The sequence below is a fragment of the Polyodon spathula genome, chromosome 2 (assembly GCF_017654505.1).
Source record: "Polyodon spathula isolate WHYD16114869_AA chromosome 2, ASM1765450v1, whole genome shotgun sequence".
Classification (NCBI taxonomy): domain Eukaryota; kingdom Metazoa; phylum Chordata; class Actinopteri; order Acipenseriformes; family Polyodontidae; genus Polyodon; species Polyodon spathula.
The window spans coordinates 22,113,561-22,141,520 of NC_054535.1; the positions used below are offsets into that span (position 1 = coordinate 22,113,561).

Sequence of the window (27,960 nt, forward strand, 5' to 3'; positions counted from 1 at the left end):
ATGTATTTTGTGCTGGAATGCTACAGTGTCTTTTACCTCCTCTCGGGTAGGTTCAAGGTCTTTACTCCCTGCCTATCTTTGCTCCAGGTTTGCAACAGCAACAAGAACTGCCACTGCAATGCGGGCTGGGCCCCCCCATTCTGTGATAAGCCTGGCCTTGGGGGGAGCATAGACAGTGGGCCTGTACAGAATGACAGTAAGCCCCCTTTTTAATTTTGAAGGCAATCACACTTTATCAGAAAAAGTGCTGAAGTCTGAAGAACCATACAAAACAGTGGGCTCTATTCACAAAGCTTTATCTTACCTAATTACAGTTTTTTCAAAGTCTGTTTTTATGCATAAAATAAAGTTGGATATTCATGATATTGTATTGGGGTGTTGTCAAAGACAATATAACTGTATTTTCTTAATAAAAAACATTTGAAAAATAAAAACCCTGATGAGCTTTGTGATAAGAGCCAAGTATCTCAACTTGAGCCCTATTTTTAAACAAGTTCAAAAGCATTAGCACATATTCAGATAGGAATAAAATCATTTCAACTACTTAATTTAACCGTTGTTTCTTGCTAGTTTTCTGTTAAGATTCACAAGTTTCTCTCAGAAAATATGCCTTTGCACTTGCTTAAGAACACAGACCTTATAAGTTGCAATATTTGTATTTTAAAAATGAAAATACAGCACCATATTGCTATATACTTTTCTGGGTTGAAACTGTCCATTCCAAGTCACCTGGCTGTGCAAAGTTTATGTTGTTTACTGGGGACTCCACAGGGAGCTCTGCATTGGCTATGATGCTGTAATGGTTACGAAGCCAAAATCCACAGGGAAAGAGTCACCTTGCTGTCTTACAGCAGCACTACTGGCCTTGGCGGTACGATTAAAATACACTCGCTGACCTTCAGTTCTCCTGAGATGCAGTAAAAGGAGCTGTATTGTTAACACACATGTCAGCTTTTGAGATGGGTGCCCTGTTCCTGTACTCTACCTATGTGTAATGTAACCACCCACGGTGTCCCTCTAGGTCAGCAGGGTCTCGTGGCTGGTCTGCTCTTTGCCTTTCTGGTGCTCCTGCCCGGAGTTCTGGGAATGTTCTACTGCTGGAAAATCAAGACGTCCCCTTTTCATAAGTGGCTGGCCCGGAGGAACCAGAACACACAGACGTCAAGGTATTCACACAGTCAAAAACATACAGTGCACATGTATACCATATAGCACAGGCGTTGCTGCCTTTAAAAAGTCTGTCACAAATAATCTACTACATTCATTATCTCAACAGAACTTTGCTGAGGAATGCCCGTACCAAGTTAAGTGTGCAAGGTCAAACTATCTTGAATGTTTCCCTTCAGTTTATGCAACAAAGTAATAACAGCATAGGCTAACTTTTGCAAGACAAATTATCTCCTTCTTGGGATGCATAGTCCCAGGAACAGGGATCCAGAGAAGGAGCCAGTATGTCACACTTCAGATTTACGAACATACTTCTAGAATAACTGGTGATTAAAGTTGTACGATTTAGGGCTGCTATGTTCCTTGGTTACATTTCTATATTTTCCTTTTTTTATATATTTATTTACAGAAATGAGGGGTATGATCAGAAACCAAAAAATGGTCTCCTGAACTCTGCTTTTCATCTGAAGACCATCGGATCGTCTAACAAACCCAGCAACGCAAAGAAGGTATGTTTTTATAGAATTCCTCCTGAAGCATGGACACTACACTGTTTTTTTTTTTTTTTAATCTATTAGAACAAAACAAATAGTGGGGTAATAATTTATTGATTACAGCCTGTGACAGGCATGTGTACTGCGGGGTGAGACACAAATGCAATAATTCTTTATTCAAATAAATTAAATAAGCCAAACAAAAACAAAACGTCACATGGCCAAAATAAACAAATACAAAAACACAGTGTATGGTCTGGTGAAGTCCAGGGGTGAAGTGTAGCTCGTTAAACAGGGTGCAGGTGCAGCTGATAGTGCTGCTTCTGGGTTTGGGTACTAGCTTGATAGCAACAGTTCCCGGGATGCAGCTCGCTATCGGTAGTGCACAGACAGGGTAGAGTGCAGAAGGGCTGTGTGGAGTTGCTGTGCAGATGCTTGTAGTGCTGGTGATTCCAGGTGCAATACTGGCTCGAGCGTTAGTTCCTGGGAAGGCAACAGCGGTTTGGATAGACATAACAGGTACACAAATAAACAAACAAACAAAACACTTAACTCCTGACAGTTCTCCTCCTTCTCTCCGCAATCTCCTTCCAACACGACGCATAATTTCACAGGACAAAAGAAAACACCAAACCCCTTTCCAATGCATAGCCGTTGTTTATACTGATGTGATTGTCCTCAAATGGGCAAACAACTAGCCAGTGTAAAGAGAGCCACATTCCACACGAGTATTTCTGGCAGGGAAGGTTTTTAACTCCTTCCCTGCCAAAGAAAAAAAAGCAACAATAATAATAATAAAACAGGGTTTTTCACACAATACATTTTATTATTATTAATAATAATAATAATAATAATAATAATAATAATAATAATAATAATAATAATAATAATAATAATAATAATAATAAGCATAAGGGCGGGAACTACCCTGTCACAAAGTCTTTGAATTTGACAGTCTCTGTGTAGAATAGGTGGACTTGCATAGTTAGAGAGGCACAATGTTATAGATATTAATGGAATGAAGAAGGGTGTTTACTTACCCTCAAAATTAAGGATTCTCTAGACAAGGGTAAAGGCAGATTTACAGACAAATAATAATGCCAATCAATATTGGATGCACAGAACCCAAAATCACTGATTACACCACAATGTCAATAAATAAATAAATAAATAAATAAAAACAGTACTAAATAAAAGAAATGACATATTTTTCTAATTTTTCATTCACACTGGAATTGAAATAGTCCTATATGAAAATAGAAATAGAAATGTATACTTGAACAACTGGTCTTTGACTATCATTGCGTATGTGTGTGTCAACCACCAATCTTTGACAAATATTTAAAGATTTTGAGTTTTAGAAAGACTTTGAGAAAGTCATTTGATATCTGATCAAGTTGATATTTTAAAATTAAAGTAAAAACATAAAATCTGAATTATTTGTACAGCCTGATTTCTTTTCCTTTTTTTTTTTATAGGCAAGCACAAATAAAAGTTTAAACATTTGTCAAATAATGTTACCAGTTTATTTTAGTATATATTCTTGTGTTTTTTATTTTATCTACACTTACTGTAGTGATAAACATGTTTTTAAGTGAATTGTACATAGAGACATTTAGAATTTGTTATGTTTACCTCAACTGCACTTACAAACAATTCATCTCTACTGTCTTATACACCATTACTTTAAAGAAAATTGTGTTCTTTTGCTTTTCATTTTGTTGACACGATTAAATCTGGGCCTTTTTGCTTTGCTCTCTTCAGCTGTAGTCTGTGTGGTTTCCATATTGATGGAATGTTTATATTTTTTCACCTTAGTCTAGTTCCATTTCATATACTCCTGAAGTCAAATGCAGTTGTATGTTGTGACTTAATCTACTGCCCCAGAGTGATATGATTGGTCAGAAAGGTCAGGATGGTGTATATAATTTCATGCACTTTTGTGCTGCAGCCGTCCCACCTGAGTCGAGAGCTCCTGCCCTTGAGGTCTGGGCCAGAGCCAAACAGATCCCAGCTTGTAAACATTGTGCACCCCGTGCGTCCTGCGCCTAACCCGGGGATCCACCCCGGTAATCCACCCCGGGCATCCACTCCGGACATCCAGAAGAACCTCAAAGAGCTCCGGCCGGTGAAGCCCCCCGCCCCTGCACAGAAATCATCTGGCCTGGCTGAGAAACTGATACCTCCAAAGAAACCTCTGCCAGTCCACCCCCCAAGGACACCCTTGGTAAGAGTCTGTTTATTTTTATTAGTAGTATTTGTTTATTTAGCAGATGCCTTTATCCAAGACAACTTACTGAGACTAGGGTGTGTGAATTAAGCATCAGCTGCAGAGTCACTTACAATAACATCTCGCCTAAAAGATGGAGCACAAGGAGGTTAAGTGACTTGCTCAGGGTCACACAGTGAGTCAGTGAGCGAGCCGGGATTTGACCTGCTGGTTACAAGCCCTTTTCTTTAACCACTGGACCACACGGCCTCCTGTTTATTTTATTGCCTTATAGAAAATACTACAGTGCCTCAATATTTCTTCATCTGTCAGTGAATTAGTGAATAGCAGCTATACAGTAACGTATAGTACTTTATAGATTTATGTGGATGGCCTATGAAAATCTTGGTTTGTTTAATTAAAAGTATTTTGTAATTTCAAATTGTAGTTTCCAAATACAGTTATATTTTGTGTTGAAAATAGTGTTTCTAAAGTAGATTGTTTTGTATTTGTATTTAGTATTTTGTGTTGAAAATACATTTACCTAAGCCTGGCCCTACATATACTGTATAAATTGACATGGCTGACCATCCTTTACCAGCTGGGAGGCTGTGTGGTCCAATGGTTAAAGAAATGGGCTTGTAACCAAGAGGTCACTGGTTCAAATCCCAGGTCAGCACACTGTGTGACTTTGAGCAAGTCACTTAACCTCCTTGTACTCAGTCTTTCGGGTGAGACGTTGTTGTAAGTCACTCTGCAGCTGTGCATAGTTCGCACACCCTAGTTTTTGTATCTTGTACAGCGCTTTGTGATGGTGGTCCAGTATGAAAGGCATTATAGGTATTAAAGAAAGCTGTCGCTGTGATTTACCTCAGTAACTCTTTATAGGGGAATGCCAGTGCTCATTAGTGTTTCTGGCATTTTGTCTTCTGTTTCCCTTGAAGCTGGTGTGCGACAGGCAGCCAAGGGGCTCTCCAACCCCACCTCAGAGGCCCCTACCCCTGAACCCCTCCACAGAGCCAGCGAAGCGGGGCAGGAATGAAATGCTTGTGATGGTGCCGACAGTGAGCAACAAACCCGTCGGGAAAGTTGCCGACATCCCTCCAGCAAAACCACTCAAGTGAGTACAAAAAGAACCCTGCAAGAGAAGTAATAACACACTGTCTATAGTACTTTCTTAACATAAAGCCTTAGGAAAACATTTCTAAGAGGTCATGTTGCCCGGTTCATCTCTCCAATAGAGAGATGACAATTGCTTAGGAAATTGATTATGAAACTCAATCAAGAACATGTCTATCTTAGGTACTGTACGTACATCATATGTACATTTTTATTTTTACCTATATCTACAGAATCACTTATCCAATTGTGTTTAGCATTGGTTACAATATTCTTTATCATAAGTTATTCAGAGTATCATAATCTGGGGCTATACGATGGAACCTTATTGGTTGTTCGTCCGTCTGCACTTATGTTATTTTTACATATAGGGTGCTGTATGAACATTTGAATATCACAAAACAGCTGTGATAACCTGTATCAAAGTGAACCCTGTTTTTACATTTAAAGCATTTAAACGTAAAGAGCATCCTTTTTGGATATGGTCTCTTTGCTCTTTTGATTTTAGAATCAAAGTGGTCTCTTCCATAATAACTGTGGGATGTAAACTGCTAGAAGACAAAACACTTGTCTTTTAATATTATTGCTTTAAACGTGATTCATTTTACTTTGCTTCTTTTCAGACAAGTCCCATCTCAAAAGTAAGTTTTCTTATTTATTTCTTTACATTCATTGCATGTCATTCCTGGGCTCTCCTCGGACTGATTTCCCTGTAGGGTGTGAAACTGTGTGTGTAGTGTCTGTTATAAAGCAGATGTGCCTATAAAATACCAAAGTAACCGAACGTTGCCAAATGCCAAACCCGTGACACTGCCAGTCACATGCCAACAAATATTAAATCAAGGAGAGCACAAATTCAGCTACTCACTACTGTTTCCATATATTTCCTAAAGTATAACTGGTGATAGAAAAGGGAAGAGACAGTATTTTATTTTAGAACCTTTTACAAATGCTACACATTAAACAGCATTTTGTGAAGTGGCGGTGTGGGACCATATGATGGTGCAATCTCTGTTTAAAGAAATGCTCTTCTCATCTCTCTTCTAGGCCTATACCAGGTGCGAAACCTAACACAGCCTTGTTTCCCTTTCGCAAATGACCCGAGGAGAAAAGTGATGGGACTACAATCGTCTTTTTTTTTTTTTTTCTTCAGTGAGACTATTTGCACTACACAGTACCGTGTATGTAGGCAGGGTTAGCAGCTCATCCGGCTGTCCAGCAGTCATGTTTATCTCATGATGTGAATGCCGGGACCAGCACTGGATGTTCCACACTTACCTGAGGACTGCTGCCACCGCCTCTGTCCCGCCCGTCCTACACACGATGACGCGGTTGTGCACTAAGAAATGCAAACTGAGAATAGATGAAAATATGATGGGGGAAATCGGCCTTCTCAAATGGATCCATCGACCCATCGTATCTGTGCATTATTAGTATGTTTACCATTAGAAGTATTTTGTAAGCATAATGTGCCAAAGATTTTCATTTGTTTTTGCTTAAATTGTGACTTTACAAGTTTTTTTTCTTTCATAAAAAAACACATTTACCGAAAAAAGTCCATCCCCCCATCAACCCAACAGCGTACTATTAACAAGTTGCAACTATGCCCAATTGAGTTCAGACAAGGGCTGGATACTTTTTATCTATTCTTCTAATATGGTAGCAGTAATGAATAAAGACTAATCATAAAGATTATACAAGCTTATTTTTGAAAGACTTTCCCGATAAGACACATCTTATCTTGTGCAGCAACCTTGAGGTAATATACTGTGTGATATTGCAGAATAGAAAAATGCCTTATTCTGCTAAGACACCTCATGAGACAACAACCTGTCGTCTTGTTAAATGACTGTCACACTTATCCAAAACTTTGAAATACCAGTTTGCTTTTAGTTAGTTTTATTAATTAAAAAAAAAAAAAAATCTCATTGTTCGCAAATTATGCTGCATTGCTAAATTCAGTTGTTTTAAACATACTTGTCCATTGCATTGAACTTGCTATATAAAAAGAACACACTGTGAACATTTAGAGTGCTGTGGTTATTTCAGTCGTGAGGGTCGATGTAAACAATTCATTCTTCAAGGTCTAGCAGCTATCCTCATTTGTAGGAAATCACAGTACTCTGAACGTCCATGGTAAATTACTCTACATGTGTTCCACAAGTAAGCTTTCAGTGGCATTCTGTCTTTCTACTGCACTAGCAGATTAGACATTTAAAGGTATTGTTTTCTTGCTGTCCACAAGCCACAGATTCTGCACATCACTATTTGCCTATATACCAGTAAAGAACTTTCTATTGAGCTGTTATTAACTTTACATTGACTCATTCTGTGATATTTCAGTCTTGAGTGTGATGCTGGAATCTAAACTATTTATGTTTATATATTGAAAATAAAAAATAAACATGGTTCATATTGGGGTAGTCTTTCCCAATACCAATGAGTGCCATTACAGATGCACAATTGTTTGTCAATAAGTGTAACAGCGATGATTCTTGAGCTAATTAATGACCCAGGATAAATGGATAAAAAAATATACATGTGTTTAAAAATGATATACCTATGCCGTGCACAGGCTGCTGCATAAGTAGTGATGTGAAGTCAGAGGGGTGTTTTTGTAATGTCTTTGGGGTCAGAAGCTTAAAGGCAGAGTAGAGTACCTTTGTGATCCCTCCAGCAATTGTGTTTTAGCTCACACAGCCTTTCCTGTTCATACAATTTAATAATAATCTCCTACTGTTTTGTTGTTGGCTGTATTTGCCGAACTGTTCCGCAATGTTTAATTCTTCATGTGCATGGGGATTACTGCCATTATAAGGTTAATAAAGATGGAATTTGCATTTTATTTCTGCTTTATTTTTTATCTGTGTTTTGTATCCATCTGCTGAAGAAGAGGGTCCTTAAAAATAGTATTTTTTTATTGTTATTGTTTGTTCTCCTTGTGATTTGTTATTTGCAATTTCTAGTGATGAAGTCTCAGGTTGGTTATAAAGGAATATTGATAATTTTCTAGCCAATGAGATTTCAAGTTTTCCAGCCGTTCCAGCTGTCCATGCGATTAAACCCTTCTGCACCTTATAGCCCCTTAGATAAATATAATTCTTTCAAACTATCAATATTATTACTAGTTCAACATGGTTCTCGCCATCTGCATTGTTCTCAAATGTCTTGTCTTTTTGTCTTGTTCTGCTGTTGTCTTCGAATATTTAAAAAAAAAAAAAAAAATCCAAATACTGCTCTTTTGAGACATATTTACCAGTGACGTAGTCAAGACCAAAATTGAGACAGAGACCAAGACCAGGATCAGGATATATATGCAAACTGCATAGAAAGTAACATTCAAGCTTCACAATTGCTTCAATAATTATGTTCTCATGTTTTCACTTACACATATAGGACTGTGCGTCTAAAATTACTCAATCTTTTACATCTGATTTTTTGAAATAATAAAAACAATACAATGCATTAACAAGATATTATTATAAAGAATATCAGCACGATATAAAATTAATAGGCTGAAGAATTGTGTTTACTTCTCGATGTCTTTCACAGTGACTTCGCAGAAGACACTGGTATAACCAGACTACAGTACTGTATTGTGTACATATATATCTGGAACAAAAACACACTGGAAATGTGAAAAAACATCAAGTTACCAAAAGTGCCCAGTCATTTAAAGTAGAGGTATCAGAAAAGTTTCAAGAAACCATTAGGGCAACCTTGCCCAGCACAAAGCAAATAGGCACAACTGTAAAACCGAAGGGGACCAAGGTTGCCCCAGTTGTTTCTTCTAACTTGGATTGAAAACACAATTAAGTTAGAAGAAACAATTGTGGCAACCTTGGCCAGCACCAAGCAAACAGGAGATGGATATTTTCACCTTCCTTTGGCGACTTGTTTCTCTTACTCTATGACAGGTATTGACTTTTTTTTATACATTTCAAGTAAGAGTGTTGGGAACTACAAATTAAATGTGGAATGATGAATTTGGCTGATTGACTTTTGCTGTGCCAATACCTTGAAAACATGTAAACTATCCATGCTGTATAGCTAGTCACTGGCAGTTCTCACACTTTGCTGTAACTTGGCGGGAGGAACTACCGTTCCTCTCGATATACATATACTCAGTGGAGATTGCTTAAGCTTTATGGCAAGCTAAAGCTGGTTTATCGACTTTGGATCTTTCACTTTCGTTGTACATTCAATGACCCTGACATTATCTTCGAGTAGTCTTTTTGTAGTCATTTAGTGCTAAAACGTGCTAATCTGTGTCTCTTTGATGTGATTTATAAAGTATACAAGGAATTGAGCAGTACAAATGGTTTCTTCTTAAAAATACATTTGAGAGTCACTAAAGTGGAAACCACTAAAGTCACTACAAGGAAACTGACCATTTGGAAGACCAGATCCAACCTGTCAGTACATTTTAAACCGGTGTCATGCATCATTCTAAAAATAAGAAAATTACCATTTTTATTTGTGGGACACAAATCTCCTTTGTACCTTAAAGGGTTAATACAATTGGCTTATGTACAGGTCTACATTTCGGTGGGATGTCTATGCATAATGATGCTCCTCGTCCGTCGGCTGCCTATGGAAACAAAAGTAACTTTATCAGTGCCCTGTGAAGAGATACAAGAGGCCCAAATCAGAGCCCTGTACACAGAATACTGCACTTGTTAAGGGGGTGTTTAGAAATTTAAATGTTTTTGTATTTTAGTTAGTTGTAGTTTTCCAATTTTTTTTTTTTTGGATAAATTTAGTCTGTTCTTGTTTTTATGTATTCTTGTTGTTGTTGTAATGGTTAATAAAGTAAATTTCTGATCTGCGAGTGGCTCACCTGGTAAAAGCACAGCCGCGTGGTGTGGAGGGTGAGCCATACATTGGGAGTACTTTTTCTCCTCATCGCGTATCAGTGAACACTGCTGGCCAGGTACCCAGTGAGCTCAAAAGCAGACTCTTGCAGGGCTGGACTTTGTCCTTCAGAGGTCAGTAGCTCGCTGACATCTACTAGAGTTTCTGAGTGTAAAATAGGAAGCTGGCTTGGCTGTGGGATCAGAGGACAGACTGAACCTTTAGCTCGTTCTCCTGGGCTGTGTGGGTAATTGCTATGGTGAACGGAAAACGATTGGACATTTCAAATTGGGGAGAAAAAAGGGGTAAAATAATTAGGCACACACAAAGAAAGTACATTTTGGATTAAAAACTTAAATGTCCTTTTGTTTGTTGGGTGGCAAGTGGCTCTGCGGTCAGATCTCAAGTTCAATTGTAATCGATCTTTGTATTTTCATTTTTATGTTTTATTTTTCATTTCTGAAACCAGAAAGCACATGAAAATAAATCTGACTTATGGACTTGAATTCCCTTCCAAACGAACTATACTTAATCCGAGTTCTTACATTTAATGTCATAACTTTAATCTTTCTTGTAAAGGGGTCGCAGTATACTGTACCAAACCCATGTCTTACTCACTTTCAACACCCTCCATTTCAAACACCACATAAAATAAAGATCATAATTGCAGGGCTGAAAAAAAAAAAAAAAAAAAAAAAAAAAAGCATTGTGTCATCCTATCACAGCCACAGTAAAGGGGTATACTGAGGCTGTATGTGTGTATGTCCCTCTATTCTGGTTTCATATTTAATTATCTTTAGATAACCAAAAGGGGTGTTTTTTTTTTTTTTTTTGCATTAGTTGTCGAGTACCAGAATCTGGAGGCATGTTTGTATGTCACACATTTTTATATGTACATACAGTGAATATAGGCCATGTGATCAATGTTTTAATGTCTCTTTTTTTATTTAAAGCAGTTTTCTTTTTATAAAAATTGTATTCTGTTCTTACAAAAACTTTGACCAACATGGATTTATTTTAATTGGTATTTTGCATAATTTTTGAATGAAAAGGTAAATACCAGGTTTTAATCATGGAACTAATTCTCTCCCTTTGTTATAAACAGGAGGGAATGTTTTGGTGCTCATTATACTCTACATTATACATACAATGTGCAATAAAGAAAAAAATATGTTCAACACTCTAGTAAAGCTTTATTAACTTGATGGTTACAGTACAATGTTTTGCTTCAACAAATGCACTCACTAGTTACACAAAAGCACTGTATAGGGCTAAAACACTTCGTCCTCATCACTAATAGGCTGTTCAAGGTCTCAACAGGTTTAAAGCACCGAAGTGGAAGTACTGCAGAGGAGAATGGGTGATTTCTGTAAAATAAAAGTCATATGCTGGAATATGATTAAGTAAAAGAGAGAAAAAAAAAAGGCTTAATGATTCATATTGATTTAAAGCTGCTCCTTACACATGTGTTTCTAGCTACAAATAATAATGTATATTTCCTTCAGCCATATACAATGCTACAATTGTTTTAGGGAACTGTCGGGATCAACTCTCAAAACAATTCATTGCAAAGTTGACCAATTAAAAAAAGTTTAACAATCAATAAAAGCTTCCAGTAGTGGTTCTTACTGCAATGTGCTCCTAGTCTCCCTTGTTCTGACAAGGGAGACTATGTCTTATGTCTTATGTCTTACACTGTCCAAAGGTTAATCAGGAAATAAGAGTCAATTAAATAATATATTGAAACTGTCCTTCGGATGAGCCCCCTAGTCTCTGCAAGTCGCTTTGGATAAAAGCATCTGCTAAATGACTAGTTAATATAAAATATTCCTGAATGCAAAAAGATGCAAAAACCTTTATAAACAAGCTTAATATACACCCATCCTAATTTGGGGTCAAGCATTTTTCTTTTAATGTAACATTGCTATGGAATGCTATAGATGGTTTATAACTGTACTGTTGAAAAGAAAAAATCTGTTGCAGAGTTTATTTTTTACAAATGCCATATATTTATCAATGAGTTATCAAAGTACTCAGCATAACTAAACTAGATTCAGAAAATAAGTGTTGCAGTGAGTATTGTAAATCTAAGGCAGCATCTTACATCAACATATTGGCACCCATTGATTTGCAAAGAGATTCTTGTGTTAAAAAACAAAACAATATTGTAATAATAATAATAAAAAAGCATATCTATATATATATATATATATATATATATATATATATATATATATATATATATATATATATATATATATATATATATATATATATATTTTTAATGATAATGGCCATTAAAAACTTTCAGAACAAAATTAATCTTAGTGTATATTCTGTTGGTTGTTCCACATCTAAACCGAACAAAGATTAGTGCACAATAAAAAGGTGGATACGGCTAAACTAAAGCATTACCTAGCATGTTATTCAACTCTTACATTCTCCACTGAAGACTGGAAAAGCACACATCCACTTGAAATGAACTGGTTTTAAATATCCTGCAGGTTGATTTCTTAAATACTCCCAGCAGCATGGCTGATTATTTTGTTATTCAACACAGTAACAACCCATTCAAGTGTTAATTCAGAGCAAGATCATGTCCAATCCATTCTCTTTAAAACTTCACACTACTCTACACAATGCTTGACTTTGAAGTTATGACTAAGCTCAAATGTGACACCATTGTAGATTAACAATTGAAAAAATCCTGTACTTCCTTACAAGTAACTATGTCAAGACATCATGCAATGGCTTCAAGGCATCATTGTATATTTGAAGACATGCATAAATAATCAAAACATGTCTCACACAAACTGTGTTATAGGAAAGACTCACACAGACTTGGAGCCCAATTCATCTTTTAGCAAAGAAAAAATGGTTTCGGGAAAATACAAAATCATGTCGTAAACATGACAAATTTGGATTCATTATCTGTTTATTATTATTTTTGTTTATATTCATTTTCCTTAACTTTTTCCCAGCTTACTGGAAGCTTAGCGCACACATGACAAAATATAACATGGCTTATTAGGGCTTATTACACAAAGGCCACATGACACTAGCGTTAATGAGTTTTATTTTGTTTGTTTGTTTTCTTCAAATCGGAACAGTTATGATTTCAAATGGTCCCAAGTGGTCATCATCAAGTTTTGCCAGCCCTGCTATGCCTAAGCACAGCACCTTTCCATGCCAGTATGGGATGTCACTACATTGAAAGCTAGCAGCCTGCATAAATACAGCACGATAACAAGGGGGGAGGGGAGTGCAGATTTGCGGTGTGGAGTAGTCTAGGTGGAGAGGAGCAGGCGGTGCACTTTGTGCAGCTGTGGCGGTGTTAGGACAACCCTGTGGATCTGCTCCTGCCCGCGGGGACAAGGGAACATCACTCTTCCTATGAGCACAGTGTCGTCCTTCTGCTCCACTTGAGCCTGCAACAACAATCAGAAGGAAAAAGAAAACCCTGGATTAAGCTGTGTTACCAACCACAATTACTATTCACCCCTTTAGCACAGGAATGCTTTTTTTCAGCATCAGACAATTTACCATTCTGCACATAAATGTAGTTAATGTACAACAGGAAAAAAAAAAAAGTTTTTCTTGGTGGTACTTAAGGGGATTGTCTAAATATATGGTCAGGAACTGATGCAGCTTTAGTTAATATATAAACTTAACCTGTTCCAAACTTTCAGAAGGTTCTGTCAATTGCTTTGGTGCAGACAACTATTTCAAATGGAAATGTGAATTAAATAAAAAAGGTAAATATTAACTATTATTATTACCTTATTTAAATTGTAAACGCCATAAATATACAGAGCATCAAAAGAAACGTATCACTATTATATATAACACATTTATTTAAAAAAAAAAAGAAAAAGGTATATAAATGATGAACATTGACGAAATGTTTTTGGTTCCTTTTTAATCACTCGATCATTCATCCTTGACCACGACTCGCTTGAGTGACTATGACTGAAGCATAAGCACTTAATCACCTAATTAGTGAGAAAGTTGATTGGACACTGGATATGAAGTGATTTCAGCTGTTGAATTGCAAGATTGAATAAAAGCAACAAAGAAAATTACAGTAAAAAAACAATATGCCACGTCTGTCAAGAGAGCAGCGCCTTTGTGCAATCGGCATGTTGGACGATAAACTACGGCAGTTTCTTCTGATGCTCAGTATATAAATCAATTGTGAAATATAGTACTTTATATTATAATATAAAATATATACTTTGTATATGGGCGAGTCCCATTTTTTACAGCTGAAATGACGTTACTGGATAAAGACAGACCATAAAACAATATACTCCAGTCTAATGTTAAATAAGAATGGTACATTCTACATTTTATAGAGCCAATTAAAATATTTTGACGCTCACCAGAGATCTTATATTGGAACGCTACAGAAATCCATTGAACATTTTGTGTGGCATGAGCATCTGATATTTAGTCAGAACCTCAAATATTATCTGCAGTTTTCTGCATTTGAAATGTGAAATATAAAGATTTCTCAAACATGTCTATGAATTCCATCACACACAATTTCCATAAACATGTGAAATTGTTAGCTGTCAGGGAGGACAGCTCAATAGCATGGCATGGTCTGGTTGCCCCTGCCTGTCTTACCTTGACAAAGGAGGAGGAGGGGAAAGTGGCGAAGTCCGAGGGCACACGGGCACCGGGGCGCTGAGACACCACATGCTCGGCCACTTCATCCTGACACAGCAGGTAAGGGGGGAAATCACAGTAAGCAAAAGGGAGAAAAAGAGGGATTTTTTTAAGATGTGACAGAGAATATTTGCAAATAGTCTGGTTTAGTGGAAATTCTGGTGTAAGTCAATATGTTTTGGATTCCCACCAAAGTGGAAACAAACTATACATGAAAGGGGCCTTATGCTGTTAAAAATGCTAAAAATGTTTGCGTTCTGATGACTTGTTTTACATCCTTTACACAATTGTATCATAAGTATGATATGACAAGTCAACGTCCCAAAGCACTACATAGGTACTTGTACTTCACTAAATGGTTAGTGAGTGATTTATAAGTATTACATTTATATGTATGATTACACCGTGTAACAATTTTTTTTTTTTTTTGGGGGTTCCTGGGTAGTAAGTGTTATTTCCTAATTGCTTATGCCTCAAAAGTATAGAAAATGGCTATTATTCCCCACATACTTTGCTTTTGTGACCAGGACAGTGATATTTTGAAATTTACCTATTTTCCAGAACATTCCAGATAGATTCAGTGCTAAGTAAACTTGGAGTAACTTCTAGAACTTTCTAGTAATATAAATAGTAGTATAAATACAGGGGCCTTAAGCCCACCAGTTCAGTTTAGTTCCAGCTGCCTAAGTGGATACATATCTGCATTTTTCTGAGATGGCATCAAGAGGCTGCAATGGTGGCATTCCTGATGGGTCTCCAAGGCGGTTTTACCAAGTTTCCCTGCTATCTTTGCCTTTGGGACAGCAGGGACACCAAGGCGCACTACCACAGGCGGGTGGGAGCCACTGGTGGACCCCCGGAAGGTGCTGATGCCACCACTGCACATCAAATTGGGCCTTATGAAACAATTTGTCAGAGCTCTAGATAAGGAGTCAGTAGCCTTCAAGTACCTTCAAGACTTCTTCACTAAGCTGTCTGAGGCAAAGGTCAAAGCCAGTGTCTTCGTCGGGGCTTCCTGGGCAATCACAAGGCCGAAAACTATGTGGAGCTGGTTGAAACTCTGGTGAAGAACTACGGCACAATGGGCTGTAGGATGTCCCTCAAAGTCCAAATCCTTGATGCTCATCTTGATAAATTCAAGGAGAACATGGGAGTGTACTCGGAGGAGCAAGGCGAGCACTTCCACCAGGATATACTGGACTTTGAACGCCGCTACCAAGGACAGTATAACGAGAACATGATGGGAGCCTACATTTGGGGGCTGATTCGTGAAAGTGATTTACAGTATAATCGTAAATCTCGAAAAACTGCTCACTTCTAAATCTTTTGTAGTCATTTTTGTATTACTTTAGTATAAATACATGTTAATTTGGATTCATATGTTGTTTTTTCTGACTTTATGTGAACGAAAAGACACAAATTCGCCCGTTTTCTCATTGGAAATAGGTAAATTTCAAAAAATCACTGTCCTGGTCACAAAAGCAAAGTTTGTGGGGAATAATAGCCATTTTCTATACCTTTTGAGGCATAAGCAATTAGGAAATAACACTTACTACCCAGGAACAAAAATTGTGTCATATAGTGTTATATGCTCCCCCTTGTTCATCTAAGTTTGCCTTTTTTTTTTTTTTTTTTTTTTTTAAAAGTCCTTTATTAATGACACTTTTTCTTACAACCTCTATATCGTAATACATATCGTATTGTTGCCTTAGTGTTTTGCTTCGCCCTTAGCTATACCCTAATTACCTTCAGTCTGTCCAGTGTGTCACTCAGACTCTTGAGACGGGCAGTCTGCTCCATCAGCTGTGCAGTAGGGCTCACTAGAATTCAGAAGAAATAAGAGTTAACATTGCAAAGGGGAAACAAAATATCTTCCAGTAAACCTTGCAGATAATTACTGCAAATGGGATAACTTTACATTCTATTTGCAGATATTAAAGAGCAGATTTTGATTATTAACCCATACAGAGTGAAGCTAAGAGAAGATTCTCCACAAACACACCACATGTTTTTAGATTTCAGGTTTAGAATAATTTGAATATATATAAAAATTATTTATGAAGAAGTGCAAATTTTGCACTCACAAAAAAAAAAAAAAAAAAAAAAAAAAAAAAAAAAAAAAGATTACAGCACTAAAGCAAGACTATGTTTGCAATCATTGTTTTTGTTCACAGTTTACAGATGGCACAGGCACATAAGTGAGCCTGACCTGGTGTTTTTCCGGTGATGTCCACCACTTTCATGTTGGCACTCATCTGCAGCAGCGTCTCCAGCAGCTGGCTGGTCTTACGGTACAGGGGGTTGGATTGCAGGTCTGTGTTCACTCCCTCCTTCAAAGGCAGTTTGGAAACACGCAGAGGCGGCAGGGATGCCAACTGAGCGTTCATCTTCTCAGCCTGTCAGCAAGGGAAACTGTTAGTACAGGACTGAGGGATCTGAACCTTAATCATTTTAAAGCTCAACACCCATACATAGATACCAGAGAAAACTGCTGTCTCTGAAGCACATTTTGGAGAATTAGTTTAGCTCATGTAAGAAACACTTTCAAATCAAACATCCACATTTTAACTAAAAGACTACCATCACACTTAACCAGCACACGACTCACTGCTGAATCTTAAATCTATAGCATTTTGAAAGCATTTCAAGGTCTTTACTCAAAGGGGAGGTTAACTAAGATAGTGATAGAGGTTACACATATTGTGCCAGGTTTGTTTGTCTCCCTTCCTTTTTGTGATGTTGTGGGTGGTATAAAATGCCTAACGTACAACACAACCAATTGTTAAATGTGATGGCTGACATCCTTACAAACTGCTTAGGATTTGCACACACACCTTGAGCCGGTTGTTCTCGTTCTTGAGATATTTGATGCCGAGTCGCTGGGCATCAATTTGCTGGAGGAGCAGAGGAGAGTCGATCACCTGGACTGGGCCGGAGCCACCGCCCATGGACTGCATGCTCCCAACACCTGAAAGTCACACACACACTCACTGTCAGGAGAGCCCAGGACTCACATAACAGGTCCAAACAGTTATGCATGTTACTTGTTTCAGCATGCAACTCAGCATTAGAATGCTCTTATTTCATTGCCTCCCACACAATATTTGTAGAAGATACAGAATTGCTTCATGTCGGTTACATGTGTAAGAGACTGAGATACAGAGTGGAAGAGAGGCTCAGAAGAGTTCAATGGCTGAGCTGATGACTTGCTTCGTAAAGTCCCTAGTATTAACCATTTAGCCATTTTTAACTTCAAACCCTAAACATACAGTAGATTCAAATTAAACTAGTTCAAGTAGACAAACGTTTTTGCTACTGCCTTATACGTTTAACCTTAATAACAATTAAAGTTCAATTCCCTCTCCTACAAGACAGAAAAAAAAAAAAAAAAAAACATCCAATAATTAAAAAAAATGCAATAATTAGTTATAGGATTTTGAGCATTCTTGTCTGCAGTCCTGGGTCACAGGAAAAATATAATGTCTTGCATATCCATGCAGTGGCACACTCAAAAATATGAAGCAGGCAGATGGTAGCACAGGTACAATAAGTAGCTGGTGACAGATAAAATACCTTTCTGCTGTTCCTCTGTGGAAAAGAAAGTATAGCAAAACAGGAAGGGAGGACAGAATAGGAAAAGTTAGAAGACTGAAGCGGAAATTAGCTGTAAAACCAGTCGTTAGAAATGCAGAGTCAGGCTGAAAATACATGTTCAAGGAAGTTTAAAATATAATTAACCTAATTTTAGACATATTCTGACTGTGTCTACTTGATTTCAGTTCTGGGTGACACAGGTCTATATACTGAACTGTCCTACTTGTACTTGTTTTAGCAAACAGTATAGTATCACTACTTGCAAGATCAACACTTACAATAAATCACACCATTGTTAGCTGTCCGTGTTATACCAATTAAACTGGAGAAATGTAGGTGTCCCTGCTGGACTCACCGGCTGCAACACCAGTGACGATAGAAGCGATCCCCGATGCGGGCGGCCTTTGCAGACCATCGATGGTCATTTTGGATTGATTGTTGAGGCGCTGCTTCAGTTCTGCTTTCTCCGACTCAAGCTGGTCGATGTCTGCCTGGAGAGCATCCATTGTCTCCTCAAACTCCCTGGGGAGGGAAAACATCAGGTCAGAAGACTGGGACACTACAACAAGCATAAAGCTGCACTATCCTTTATACAAAGTATTACTGAAGTTTATGTTTGTGACCTGAAACTCTCTAAGTTACTGAACTGAACAATGTTGCAAAATGTGTCTGTACTGGACCAAGAAGTCTCATTTAAATTACCCATGTAACAGTAAACAGATTTATAACAGATTTGTAACAAAAACTGTTAGACTATTTATCTATTAAACAGGCCAGCCTCAATACAGGCCACGCACAATGGCCCCCTGACCCACACTCACTTCTCTTTTTTCTTGAGCAGTGCCCGGGTCTCGTCCAGCCTGGTCTGGATCTTCTCCACCCTTTCATCTGCGTCCTTCGAGGAGCTGTCCAGCTTCTTCTCCAGGAGACTCAGACGAACACTGGCTTCACTCAGCTCCTCACCCTGGTGGACAAAAAACAGGGACGGTCCCTTAACTTCAACTCCATGATCCACCATTCTTTGATGTGATCTCCCCCCCCACCCCCTCCAACAAGGTTGATGAAAATATAGTTTGGTGGTGATAAATAAGTTCCAGCTTACACTTCCTTATGAGCACTGTCATTACAAACTAGGACACCTAGAATAGTGGAGTGAAACTTCACTTTTCATTGCAGCTGGCACGTGGCAAGTTGAACACCACTGTGTTTATTACTTAGGGTTGAAGTTCATTGTAACCAAGCTGCAAAAGAAAACTAGCAGTTTCAAGCAAGGTCCTTTTAAAAAAAAAAAAAAACACACTCAAAGTGGCTGTACTGCACACAAAGTATACCCAAGGGGGCATGTCCCCACCTTGATTTTGAGGGACTTCTTAAGCTCCTTGATGACTGTCTCTCTGTCCTCTAATTTGAGCCCCAGCCCCTCTGCATCGGTAATCTCCGCTCTCAGTGCTGCTGCTCTCAGCTCCACTGGAGGAGTTGGCTGTGAAAGATTCAATGAAAAAATAAAGTAGGCTAAGTGACACCACAGCAACCCCACCAAGTCCGGACTGAAAGGGGTTGTGTGAGCCACATGCCCCTTAACTTGTAGGATGCTTATAGATATATACAAGATAATAATTAACAAATGATCTCTTGGATCATCTAAATCTGCCTTGAACTGTGATTTGCTCTTGCTTGATTATATTAATCTTACGTAATGGAGATGCCCAAGTCTTACCCTGTTCTGAGGTCTGTCAGCATCATACTCCCCTTCCTGCATGGCTGTTGCCATTTTGTTCATGGTGGCGATGACGATGCTGCAGGACTGGCGCAGGCAGTCGTAGGGGCTGATACCCTGGGCACCATAGATCTGGTGATGAAACACAAAATCGATTGTATGCTTTAACCCTTTACTGCACAGGGTATGTTCCCATACCTATTAAATGCCTATTTTCTCAGTATCAAATATATTGGGCACTGGGCAACAAAGGTTTATTTAGCTTTTAATAATTATAAGTATCAGATTTGTTTCTTGGTAAATTAACTTTCTTTCAAGACAATAGAAATGATTTTCAAAGCATTTCACTCCAAAAAGAAAATTACCTGATTTATTTAAAATGAGAGAAAAAAGTTACAAAGCTAGACATAAATACAGCAGACATTAAGTAAGCAATATTGTTTATTTTTTATTTTGGAATTTGAAAGGGTTTTTTTTTTTTTTTACCTTTAGAAAAATTGATGTACACTTCTATATTAAAATATTTAAAGAATTCAGGGCTAACCAATGTAAAGAACTCTGGGAACAAAGACACATTCTCCTCTTCATTTTAAATATCAATCACAGTGAACTAGAGGTCACAACTAAAGAAAACTTGTATGGCGCCCAACCCAATTAGTCAACACCTGGTTCATTAAGAAAGAAGCAACTCCACTCTCTGGAGATGATTAGGATGAATCCCTACCTGTTCCCCTGCTTTGAAGGCCATGTCTTCCAGTTTGAGTGCAGACAGACCCTCCTGCTCAGTGAGGGGGGCGATCATCTGGGCCCCGGCTGCAGCTACCTCCTGCAGCACAGCCACCACCCATGTCAGGTGCTTCCGACAGTCCATCAGGGTTTCTGACACCTGCACACAGGCAGCACCAGGGGGTTAGACTGCAGCTATTGGGAACTGCCCCGTTTACAGGCAGACAAGATACCCATTTGATACCAATTCCAAAATCCGATAATAGACATTCAGGAACACCAATTCCTCCAAACCCCAATGAGTTTGGCATGTAAACACTGCACAAAAGAATCAAGTACAACATAACTGAGTCTTTATGAATGTAAATGAAGAGTCCCTTCCTCTTTAACCTTGTATCTATACTTCACAGTTCAAGAGATGGCAGTTCAGACCAAAATCAATGACATGTTGTTATTACCTAAACTTGATTTATGTTTGACCTGCTGCAATGTGTTTAAAAAATAAATAAATAAATAAATAACCCAAAACTAGCAGGCATACTTTTATTTTTAAGCCAATCTTACATTCAAAAGGAAATATGTTGATACAGCGATACTGTTTCGTTTGAAACCACGCCACAGAGGCAACCGTTCTGCATTATACAAATCTGCTGATTTTGCATCTTCTCTTTTTGTTTGTATTGCCTTTGCCAAAACATGTGGCAACAACTGCAAGAGTAATTTCTGGCAGTGCCAAGGTAACAGTGCAGACCATGTAAGATTTTAACATCAGGGACATGCATTCTGTTAGACCAATCTTACACCAATTTCTCTTTAAGCAATTATGTTTGTGATATCAATAACAGTATGTGGTGCCAACTTATGGAGAGAGTCAATTTTAGCAGTTTCATTGCGTTATTTTATTGACTAATTGATTGACTGAAATAATAATTTATACAAGGGGTCAAGGGGGTGATTCGATTTTAGTGAACAAAATCAATACAAAATGTCTGTTCTTGATATGAGCTTTGAACAAAAAAAAAAATTCCAGTAAGTGAGTTGTGATGTTGTGGTGCTGCAAAACTGCTGTCAACCCAACAGCCACTTGTGTTTAGAAAAAATATTGTTGCAGCCCAGATAATTGGAGTTGGGAGTATAAGAATCAGGTTTTCCAAATACAAATATTAAGAGATCACAGCAAACGTTTTCTGTAATCTCCTGCCAATAACCCCAAGATGTTTTTCACTTAACCTAGTACTGTTTTGTAACCTGTGTCAAGTAAATAAAACTCAAGTGCCCTCATTGTTACACCTTATTTCCCCAACAGGAACTTTTAGAAGTAATCTCTTTTCCTCAGATACAGCAGCTGTTAAATATGTTTTATAAAAGGACTGGTACACACTGTTTCCAGTGTAGTGGGTTTTCAAGCCACCCTGCCCCCATGAACTACAGAGACAGTGATCACACAGAGCCCACCCCCCACCCCCCTCACCGGCAGTCCAAAGGTGAGTGCCGCTGGGATGCCAGGCACGTCTGTTCCAGGCATGCGGCGGCGGATCTTCTTACAGAACTGCCGAATATCACTGCAGGACGTCTCCAAGTCCTTCAAAAGGATGGCAAGATCTGCAGCTTCCTGTCCAGTCTGTACAGGAGAGATATATAGTGCAGAAAAGAGACGTTATAAAATGTAGCAAGCTCACTTGCTAATGTGTTCCAACCTGTGCAGATGTGTTTCCATACCAGCACAGCTTGGAACTTTTAGAACAACTCTGCCTGATTCACATGACAACAAATACATTTTTGTAGTGGTGGTTTAGGGTGGGGAGAGGGTTGCCATTTCATAAGCTCAATAACACACTCCAGGGTGTACAAATATGATATGCTAAACACCCCAAGTCCATGCAGATATTGGAAAATATTTGAACACCCTATCACGTGTTACTGCTTTCTTATTTACTCACGGATGATCTTCTATCAGATCAAGCAGCCCAGATATTGCAGTGACTGGTAACTTTAATCTTAAATAAGTTTATAAATAATTTTGACTAAGTGTAATTAGTTTACTCAGGTGTTCTGTTCATTGATATATCCCACAAATATTTACAACCAGGGAATTTGGGATTAATTTCTCCTCATTGTGAACTGTAAAAGAGATTTGAAAACTTACATGAAGGAAGGCCCGAAGTCTGCCAACCTCCACTCCCATGCAATCCAAGGCACTCTGGGTAAACTACAATGGTAAAAACAAATAATAAATCAGTTTCTGACAATATATTAGAATTCTGTTTGAGGAGAAGGGGATACCCCTTAACTTCCCAAAATTGTGGTTGAAAAATGAACACTAACAAAACCAATGCAAGTGGGTTGCAAGTTTGAAAGTATTGTAGCAACTGTTTAGTTGTTTTCAATGCTCAAATGAGCAAGAACTTGAATAAATAAGCCTAAGTCTGCTTAGACCCAGGGTAATGACACAAATAAAACTACAAGGAAACATTGGCTAAGGTGAGTTCAACAGTTTTGCCACAGTGGGATTGATTGTTGAACAGTAAATGCAGGGCACTGATCTACATCACTGAAAATCTGTACTTACTTTGATGTGGTCAGCAAGCTGCAGGGTGCAGTCCTCATGTTGTTCTGCGAGGTGGATACTGTACAAGTGCTGCAAGAAAAACAAGCAATGGAATTGCAAATATTGTTTTTGTGATATCAATTTCGGTCCCTCATGCGTAATCATTTAAAAGCGTTAATGTAATGTACCGGACAGTGTTCAGTACGGTACCTGGTAGTATTTAATGGCCTTGGTGAGGGGCTCCACATTGACCGTCTCGTCCAGCTGGTCCTTGTGTAGGAGGTCAATCAGGAAGTCCAGGGAGCGCTCATGGACACTCATCTCTGGATACAGAGTGCCAATCTTCTTATAAACCTCCACGCTGCACTGGTTCAGAGCTCTAGAGGGGACACAAGGGAATAGCGGATAAAGCCCTGAGCAAAGGAGTCGCTTGGAAAAAACTGCAAGCTTATTCACCAACCTTGAAAGAGAATGACTGGGGTTCACATTTATTGCCCTTTTTATCCCACTCAGACACCTTACTTATGAAATATCTTGGAATTACTGAATACCCAATTGTCTACTAATATACACATAATATTTGCACACGATGCAGTTGCACCCCAAAATCTTATCTATTTGTAGCGATGCAGAACAATTAGGAATGGTGCTTTTTATCACCTAGGTTTTTCCCTCAGCCCCCTTGCTCACTAAATACCTTGGTATCCCTGAATAGATCATTGTCTCCTCTTAAAATATTTAATAAAAACAAACAATCTGTCTCACAAGTGCACTGGTACCCAAAACTTGATCAACTTACTACTAATTCAGAACGATTGTGCGCCAGCTGTTCTTATTTTTACCACACAAAACTGACTCAGTTGCACTAAGAATCAACTGTACACATTATTGGATGGCTTGCTATGCTAATCCAGAATTTGTTTTTTTATCACAGTCTGTGAAACCAGCCAGCAATTTAGACAATATTAGAACACTGGATCTTATACCAACTCTCACAATTAGGCATGGCCCCCAAATACAGGAAGTGAAGCCATGAAAGACTCAAACATCAATAATGCTCCCTTGTTGGCAGAGACACGTACTGTTCGTATTTGTGCAGGGTTGCCTGGAGCAGGCTGAGCGAGTACACCAGTCCTGCAGTGAAGCTTAGCTGCTCTCCCACTGCTCCTCGCAGGCCTGGCCTTGCCACGCAGTTCTCATTCAGATCAAACTTCTCCTGGGCCTGGTTGCTGATCAGCTCAGCCTAAAACACAAGGCAGAAAAGCATGTGGTCAGTGTGAGGCGCACCAGAGCCATTCTCAAAATGTGATCAGCATCAGGGCTAATCTAAGGAAATGCATTTTTGTTACGCTGTTAAGTCATCGATAGCAGACTAAAGCCAAACATTTTTGTGTTCATGGATCTCCTTGATTATCAAAAACTTAATTAATTATCATTTTTCTGATATTGATAACTTGCATTACATTTTCATGAAATGGTGTTCCAGCTGGTCAAACCAACATACAGAAAATCTGATGGATTTTACCATTTGGTTTTAAGAAAGCCATTGATTTGCTACCTTACATTTTTATTTTAGAACAATCCCTAAAAGTACAAAATATTCTCCCATCTGCTCTTTAGTGTCAGTGAGAAGTTAACTATTCATTTCATTGGAAAGAGTTGTTTAAGAAGAGCGTTACCTTGCAGATGAGGCGGGGGATGAGCAGCAGCACCAGGATGCAGTCGTGGTCGCCCCCGTGGCGAAGGAAGGAGTCTGGCATGAAGGAGGTAAGCAGAGACACCTGCCGGTTCGCCTGGTTCACCTCCATCTTCCGCAGCTCCATTTCGATTGCCTGAAAAAGTAAACAACAAGTCCCAATTAGATTACTGTAAATCACCTTGTTTGAAGTTACCAAATGATTCTTATTTCACATGTATTAGCATCATTTTATAGGTCTCGTATTTTTCTTACTTAAAAATCAAACAATTCATAGTAAATGTATATTTGATTAATTAATGTATTTATTTTTTAAAGGTAGCTACTAATTAACTAAGTTTACCCATTACCCATAATGCGTATATTTTGTATAGAAAACAGTGAGATATACAAAATTATATTAATTATGAGGTAGAATTTACTGGAATTATTTTAGCTCTATGATCTTAAAGTTGCAGTAACAAAATGTTAGAATTCATCTAAGTGATGCTCATTTTGATTTCCTGAAAACAGTGCAGGTACATTGAAAAAAAAAAAAAGATTAAATCATCTTTTTTTGTAATTCAATCTGTCTTTTATGCATAAGTAGTAGTCACATGCAATGGCAATTATCGACATGTCTTTCCAATGCAATCAAATGTGTTGACTCAATACTGTTTATTCACAGTTCATTATGTTATTTATGTTAAGTGTAGTTCTTTTCTGTAAAATGAATTGAATACAGGGACACACTTGAAATGCAAGAACAGGAGAGGACTGGGGTGAAATTAATCTGTATTTTATGTATACCTGACCATAGAGCTTATTGCTCACCTTAGCGTAGGCCTTGGTCTCTGCAAACTTGATCTTGAAGTCGAACATTTCTGCAGGTGGCTGCTGCTGCTGCTGTTCTGCTGAGGCCTCCTGTTGACTCATCAGCTCACGGTTCACCTCCTACACACAAGAGGGCAGCAATGAGAGGGAGGCAACACAAACACATGCTTCTCCATTCATATCATTACCACCAAACGGCAGCATGCCCATTTCAATCCCTTGATGAACGCATGACTGAAAACTTATTTTTGTTTCTGAATGACCTTATATTATAAAATGGATTAATTTTTTTTAAAAACCTTTTATATATATATATATATATATATATATATAATATATATATATATATATAGACACACACACACACACACACACACACACAGCTCTGGAAAAAATTGAGACCACTGCAAAAGTATCAGTTTCTCTGGTTTTACTACTTATAGGTATGTGTTTGGGTAAAATGAACATTTTTGTTTTATTCTATAAACTACTGACAACATTTCTCCCAAATTCCAAATAAAAATATTGTCATTTAGAGCATTTATTTGCAGAAAATGACAACTGGTCAAAATAACAAAAAAGATGCAGTGTTGTCAGACCTCGAATAATGCAAAGAAAATAAGTTCATATTCATTTTTAAACAACACAATACTAATGTTTTAACTTAGGAAGAGTTCAGAAATCAATATTTGGTGGAATTACCCTGATTTTCAAGCACAGCTTTCACGCGTCTTGGCATGCTCTCCATCAGTCTTTCACATTGATGCTGGGTGACTTTATGCCACTCCTGGCGCATAAATTCAAGCAGCTCGGCTTTGTTTGATGGTTTGTGACTATCCATCTTCCTCTTGATCACATTCCAGAGGTTTTCAATGGGGTTCAGGTCTGGAGATTGGGCTGGCCACGACAGGGTCTTGATCTGGTCCTCCATCCACACCTTGATTGACCTGGCTGTGTGGCATGGAGCATTGTCCTGCTGGAAAAACCAATCCTCAGAGTTGTCAAACATTGTCAGAGCAGAAGGAAGCAAGTTTTCTTCCAGGACAACCTTGTACTTGGCTTAAGCATTGTCCTGCTGGAAAAACCAATCCTCAGAGTTGGCAAACACTGTCAGAGCAGAAGGAAGCAAGTTTTCTTCCAGGACAACCTTGTACTTGGCTTGATTCATGCGTCCTTCACAAAGACAAATCTGCCCAATTCCAGCCTGAATCACTTTCTCGGAGTGATTTTGGCCCATTCTTCTTGGCAGATTTGCTCTAGGTTGTTCAGGTTGGCTGGACGACGCTTGTGGACTGCAATTTTCAAATAGTGCCACAGATTCTCAATGGGATTGAGATTTTGACTGGGCCACTGTAGGACATTCACCTTTTTGTTCTTGAGCCACTCCTTGAGCCACTTTGGCCTTGTGCTTGGATCATTGTCCTGCTGAAAGGTGAATTTCCTCCCAAGCTTCAGTTTTTTAGCAGACTGAAGCAGATTCTCTTGCAGTATTTTTCTGTATTTTGCTCCATCCATTCTTCCTTCAGTTGTAACAAGATGCCCAGTCCCGAGCATCCCGAAGCATCCCCACAGCATGATGCTGCCACCACCATACTTCACTGTAGGGATGTTATGTCTTGAGGCATGGGCAGTGTTAGGTTTGCGCCACACATAGCGCTTTGAGTTTTAGCAAAAAAGCTCTATCTTAGTCTCATCTGACCACAAAACCTTTTCCCACATCGCAGTCTGGGTCACTCTCATGCTTTCTGGCAAACTCCAGACATGCTTTCAGATGGTACTATTTGAGTAACTGCTTCTTTCTTACCACCCTCCCATACAGGCCAGTGTTATGCAGAGCTCTTGATATGGTTGACTGGTGCACCATTACTCCACTCCCAGACACCTAACTCTGTAGCTCCTTCAAAGTGATTGTTGGCCTCTCTGTGGCTTCTCTCACAAGTCTCCTTCTTGTTTGAGCGCTGAGTTTTGAGGGATGGCCTTTTCTTGGCAGTGCCTGGTGGTGTGATGCAGCTTCCACTTCCTGATTATTGATCCAACTGTGCTCACTGGGATATCCAAACACTTGAATATTATTTTGTACCATTTCCCTAATCTATGCATTTGTATTACTTTATTTCTAACTTCCGTAGAATGCTCTTTGGTCTTCATTTTCCTTCAGATTCACAGCCTTACCAATGATCCTGCAACAGTGGGGTTTTTATCCAGAAAATGTGACAGCAACTTTAATGGTTCACAGGTGGAGGCCAATGGTAAGGTAATTGTGTCCTCGTTAGGGCAATTTCTTTCATCCGTGCAAACTGGGAGCTTCCACAGCACAGGGGTTGAATACTTATGCAAGCAAGATATTTCAGT

At 38.5% G+C, this 27,960-nt stretch overlaps 2 protein-coding genes across 10 annotated transcripts in view; one reads left to right on the plus strand and one right to left on the minus strand.

The window, feature by feature from the left end:
• LOC121294127 (disintegrin and metalloproteinase domain-containing protein 33-like) overlaps window positions 1-7,829 on the plus strand; it is a 96,621-nt gene extending 88,792 nt beyond the window's left edge. Inside the window, exons 18-24 of the mRNA XM_041217711.1 lie at window positions 88-196; window positions 1,022-1,166; window positions 1,577-1,676; window positions 3,613-3,888; window positions 4,815-4,990; window positions 5,613-5,630; window positions 6,037-7,829. Coding sequence (XP_041073645.1) covers window positions 88-196; window positions 1,022-1,166; window positions 1,577-1,676; window positions 3,613-3,888; window positions 4,815-4,990; window positions 5,613-5,630; window positions 6,037-6,088 — 876 coding nt within the window. The 3' untranslated portion in view covers window positions 6,089-7,829. The remainder of the gene's footprint in view (window positions 1-87; window positions 197-1,021; window positions 1,167-1,576; window positions 1,677-3,612; window positions 3,889-4,814; window positions 4,991-5,612; window positions 5,631-6,036) is intronic.
• A 4,283-nt stretch (window positions 7,830-12,112) lies between these two features.
• LOC121294078 (dynactin subunit 1-like) overlaps window positions 12,113-27,960 on the minus strand; it is a 70,193-nt gene continuing 54,345 nt past the window's right edge. For 7 of the 9 annotated variants that reach the window (XM_041217682.1, XM_041217669.1, XM_041217675.1 and 4 more), the window contains 18 exons: window positions 25,609-25,728; window positions 24,779-24,931; window positions 24,182-24,342; window positions 23,310-23,478; window positions 23,121-23,189; window positions 22,698-22,760; window positions 22,023-22,172; window positions 20,550-20,711; window positions 19,826-19,957; window positions 19,460-19,588; window positions 18,930-19,072; window positions 18,464-18,630; window positions 18,088-18,102; window positions 17,349-17,482; window positions 16,724-16,910; window positions 16,261-16,334; window positions 14,473-14,562; window positions 12,113-13,271 (listed from right to left, as the gene is read on the minus strand). In XM_041217682.1, the coding sequence (XP_041073616.1) occupies window positions 13,131-13,271; window positions 14,473-14,562; window positions 16,261-16,334; window positions 16,724-16,910; window positions 17,349-17,482; window positions 18,088-18,102; window positions 18,464-18,630; window positions 18,930-19,072; window positions 19,460-19,588; window positions 19,826-19,957; window positions 20,550-20,711; window positions 22,023-22,172; window positions 22,698-22,760; window positions 23,121-23,189; window positions 23,310-23,478; window positions 24,182-24,342; window positions 24,779-24,931; window positions 25,609-25,728 (2,259 nt within the window). In that variant the 3' untranslated portion in view covers window positions 12,113-13,130. The remainder of the gene's footprint in view (window positions 13,272-14,472; window positions 14,563-16,260; window positions 16,335-16,723; window positions 16,911-17,348; window positions 17,483-18,087; window positions 18,103-18,463; window positions 18,631-18,929; window positions 19,073-19,459; window positions 19,589-19,825; window positions 19,958-20,549; window positions 20,712-22,022; window positions 22,173-22,697; window positions 22,761-23,120; window positions 23,190-23,309; window positions 23,479-24,181; window positions 24,343-24,778; window positions 24,932-25,608; window positions 25,729-27,960) is intronic. The other 2 variants (XM_041217643.1, XM_041217700.1) reach the window with 1 other exon arrangement.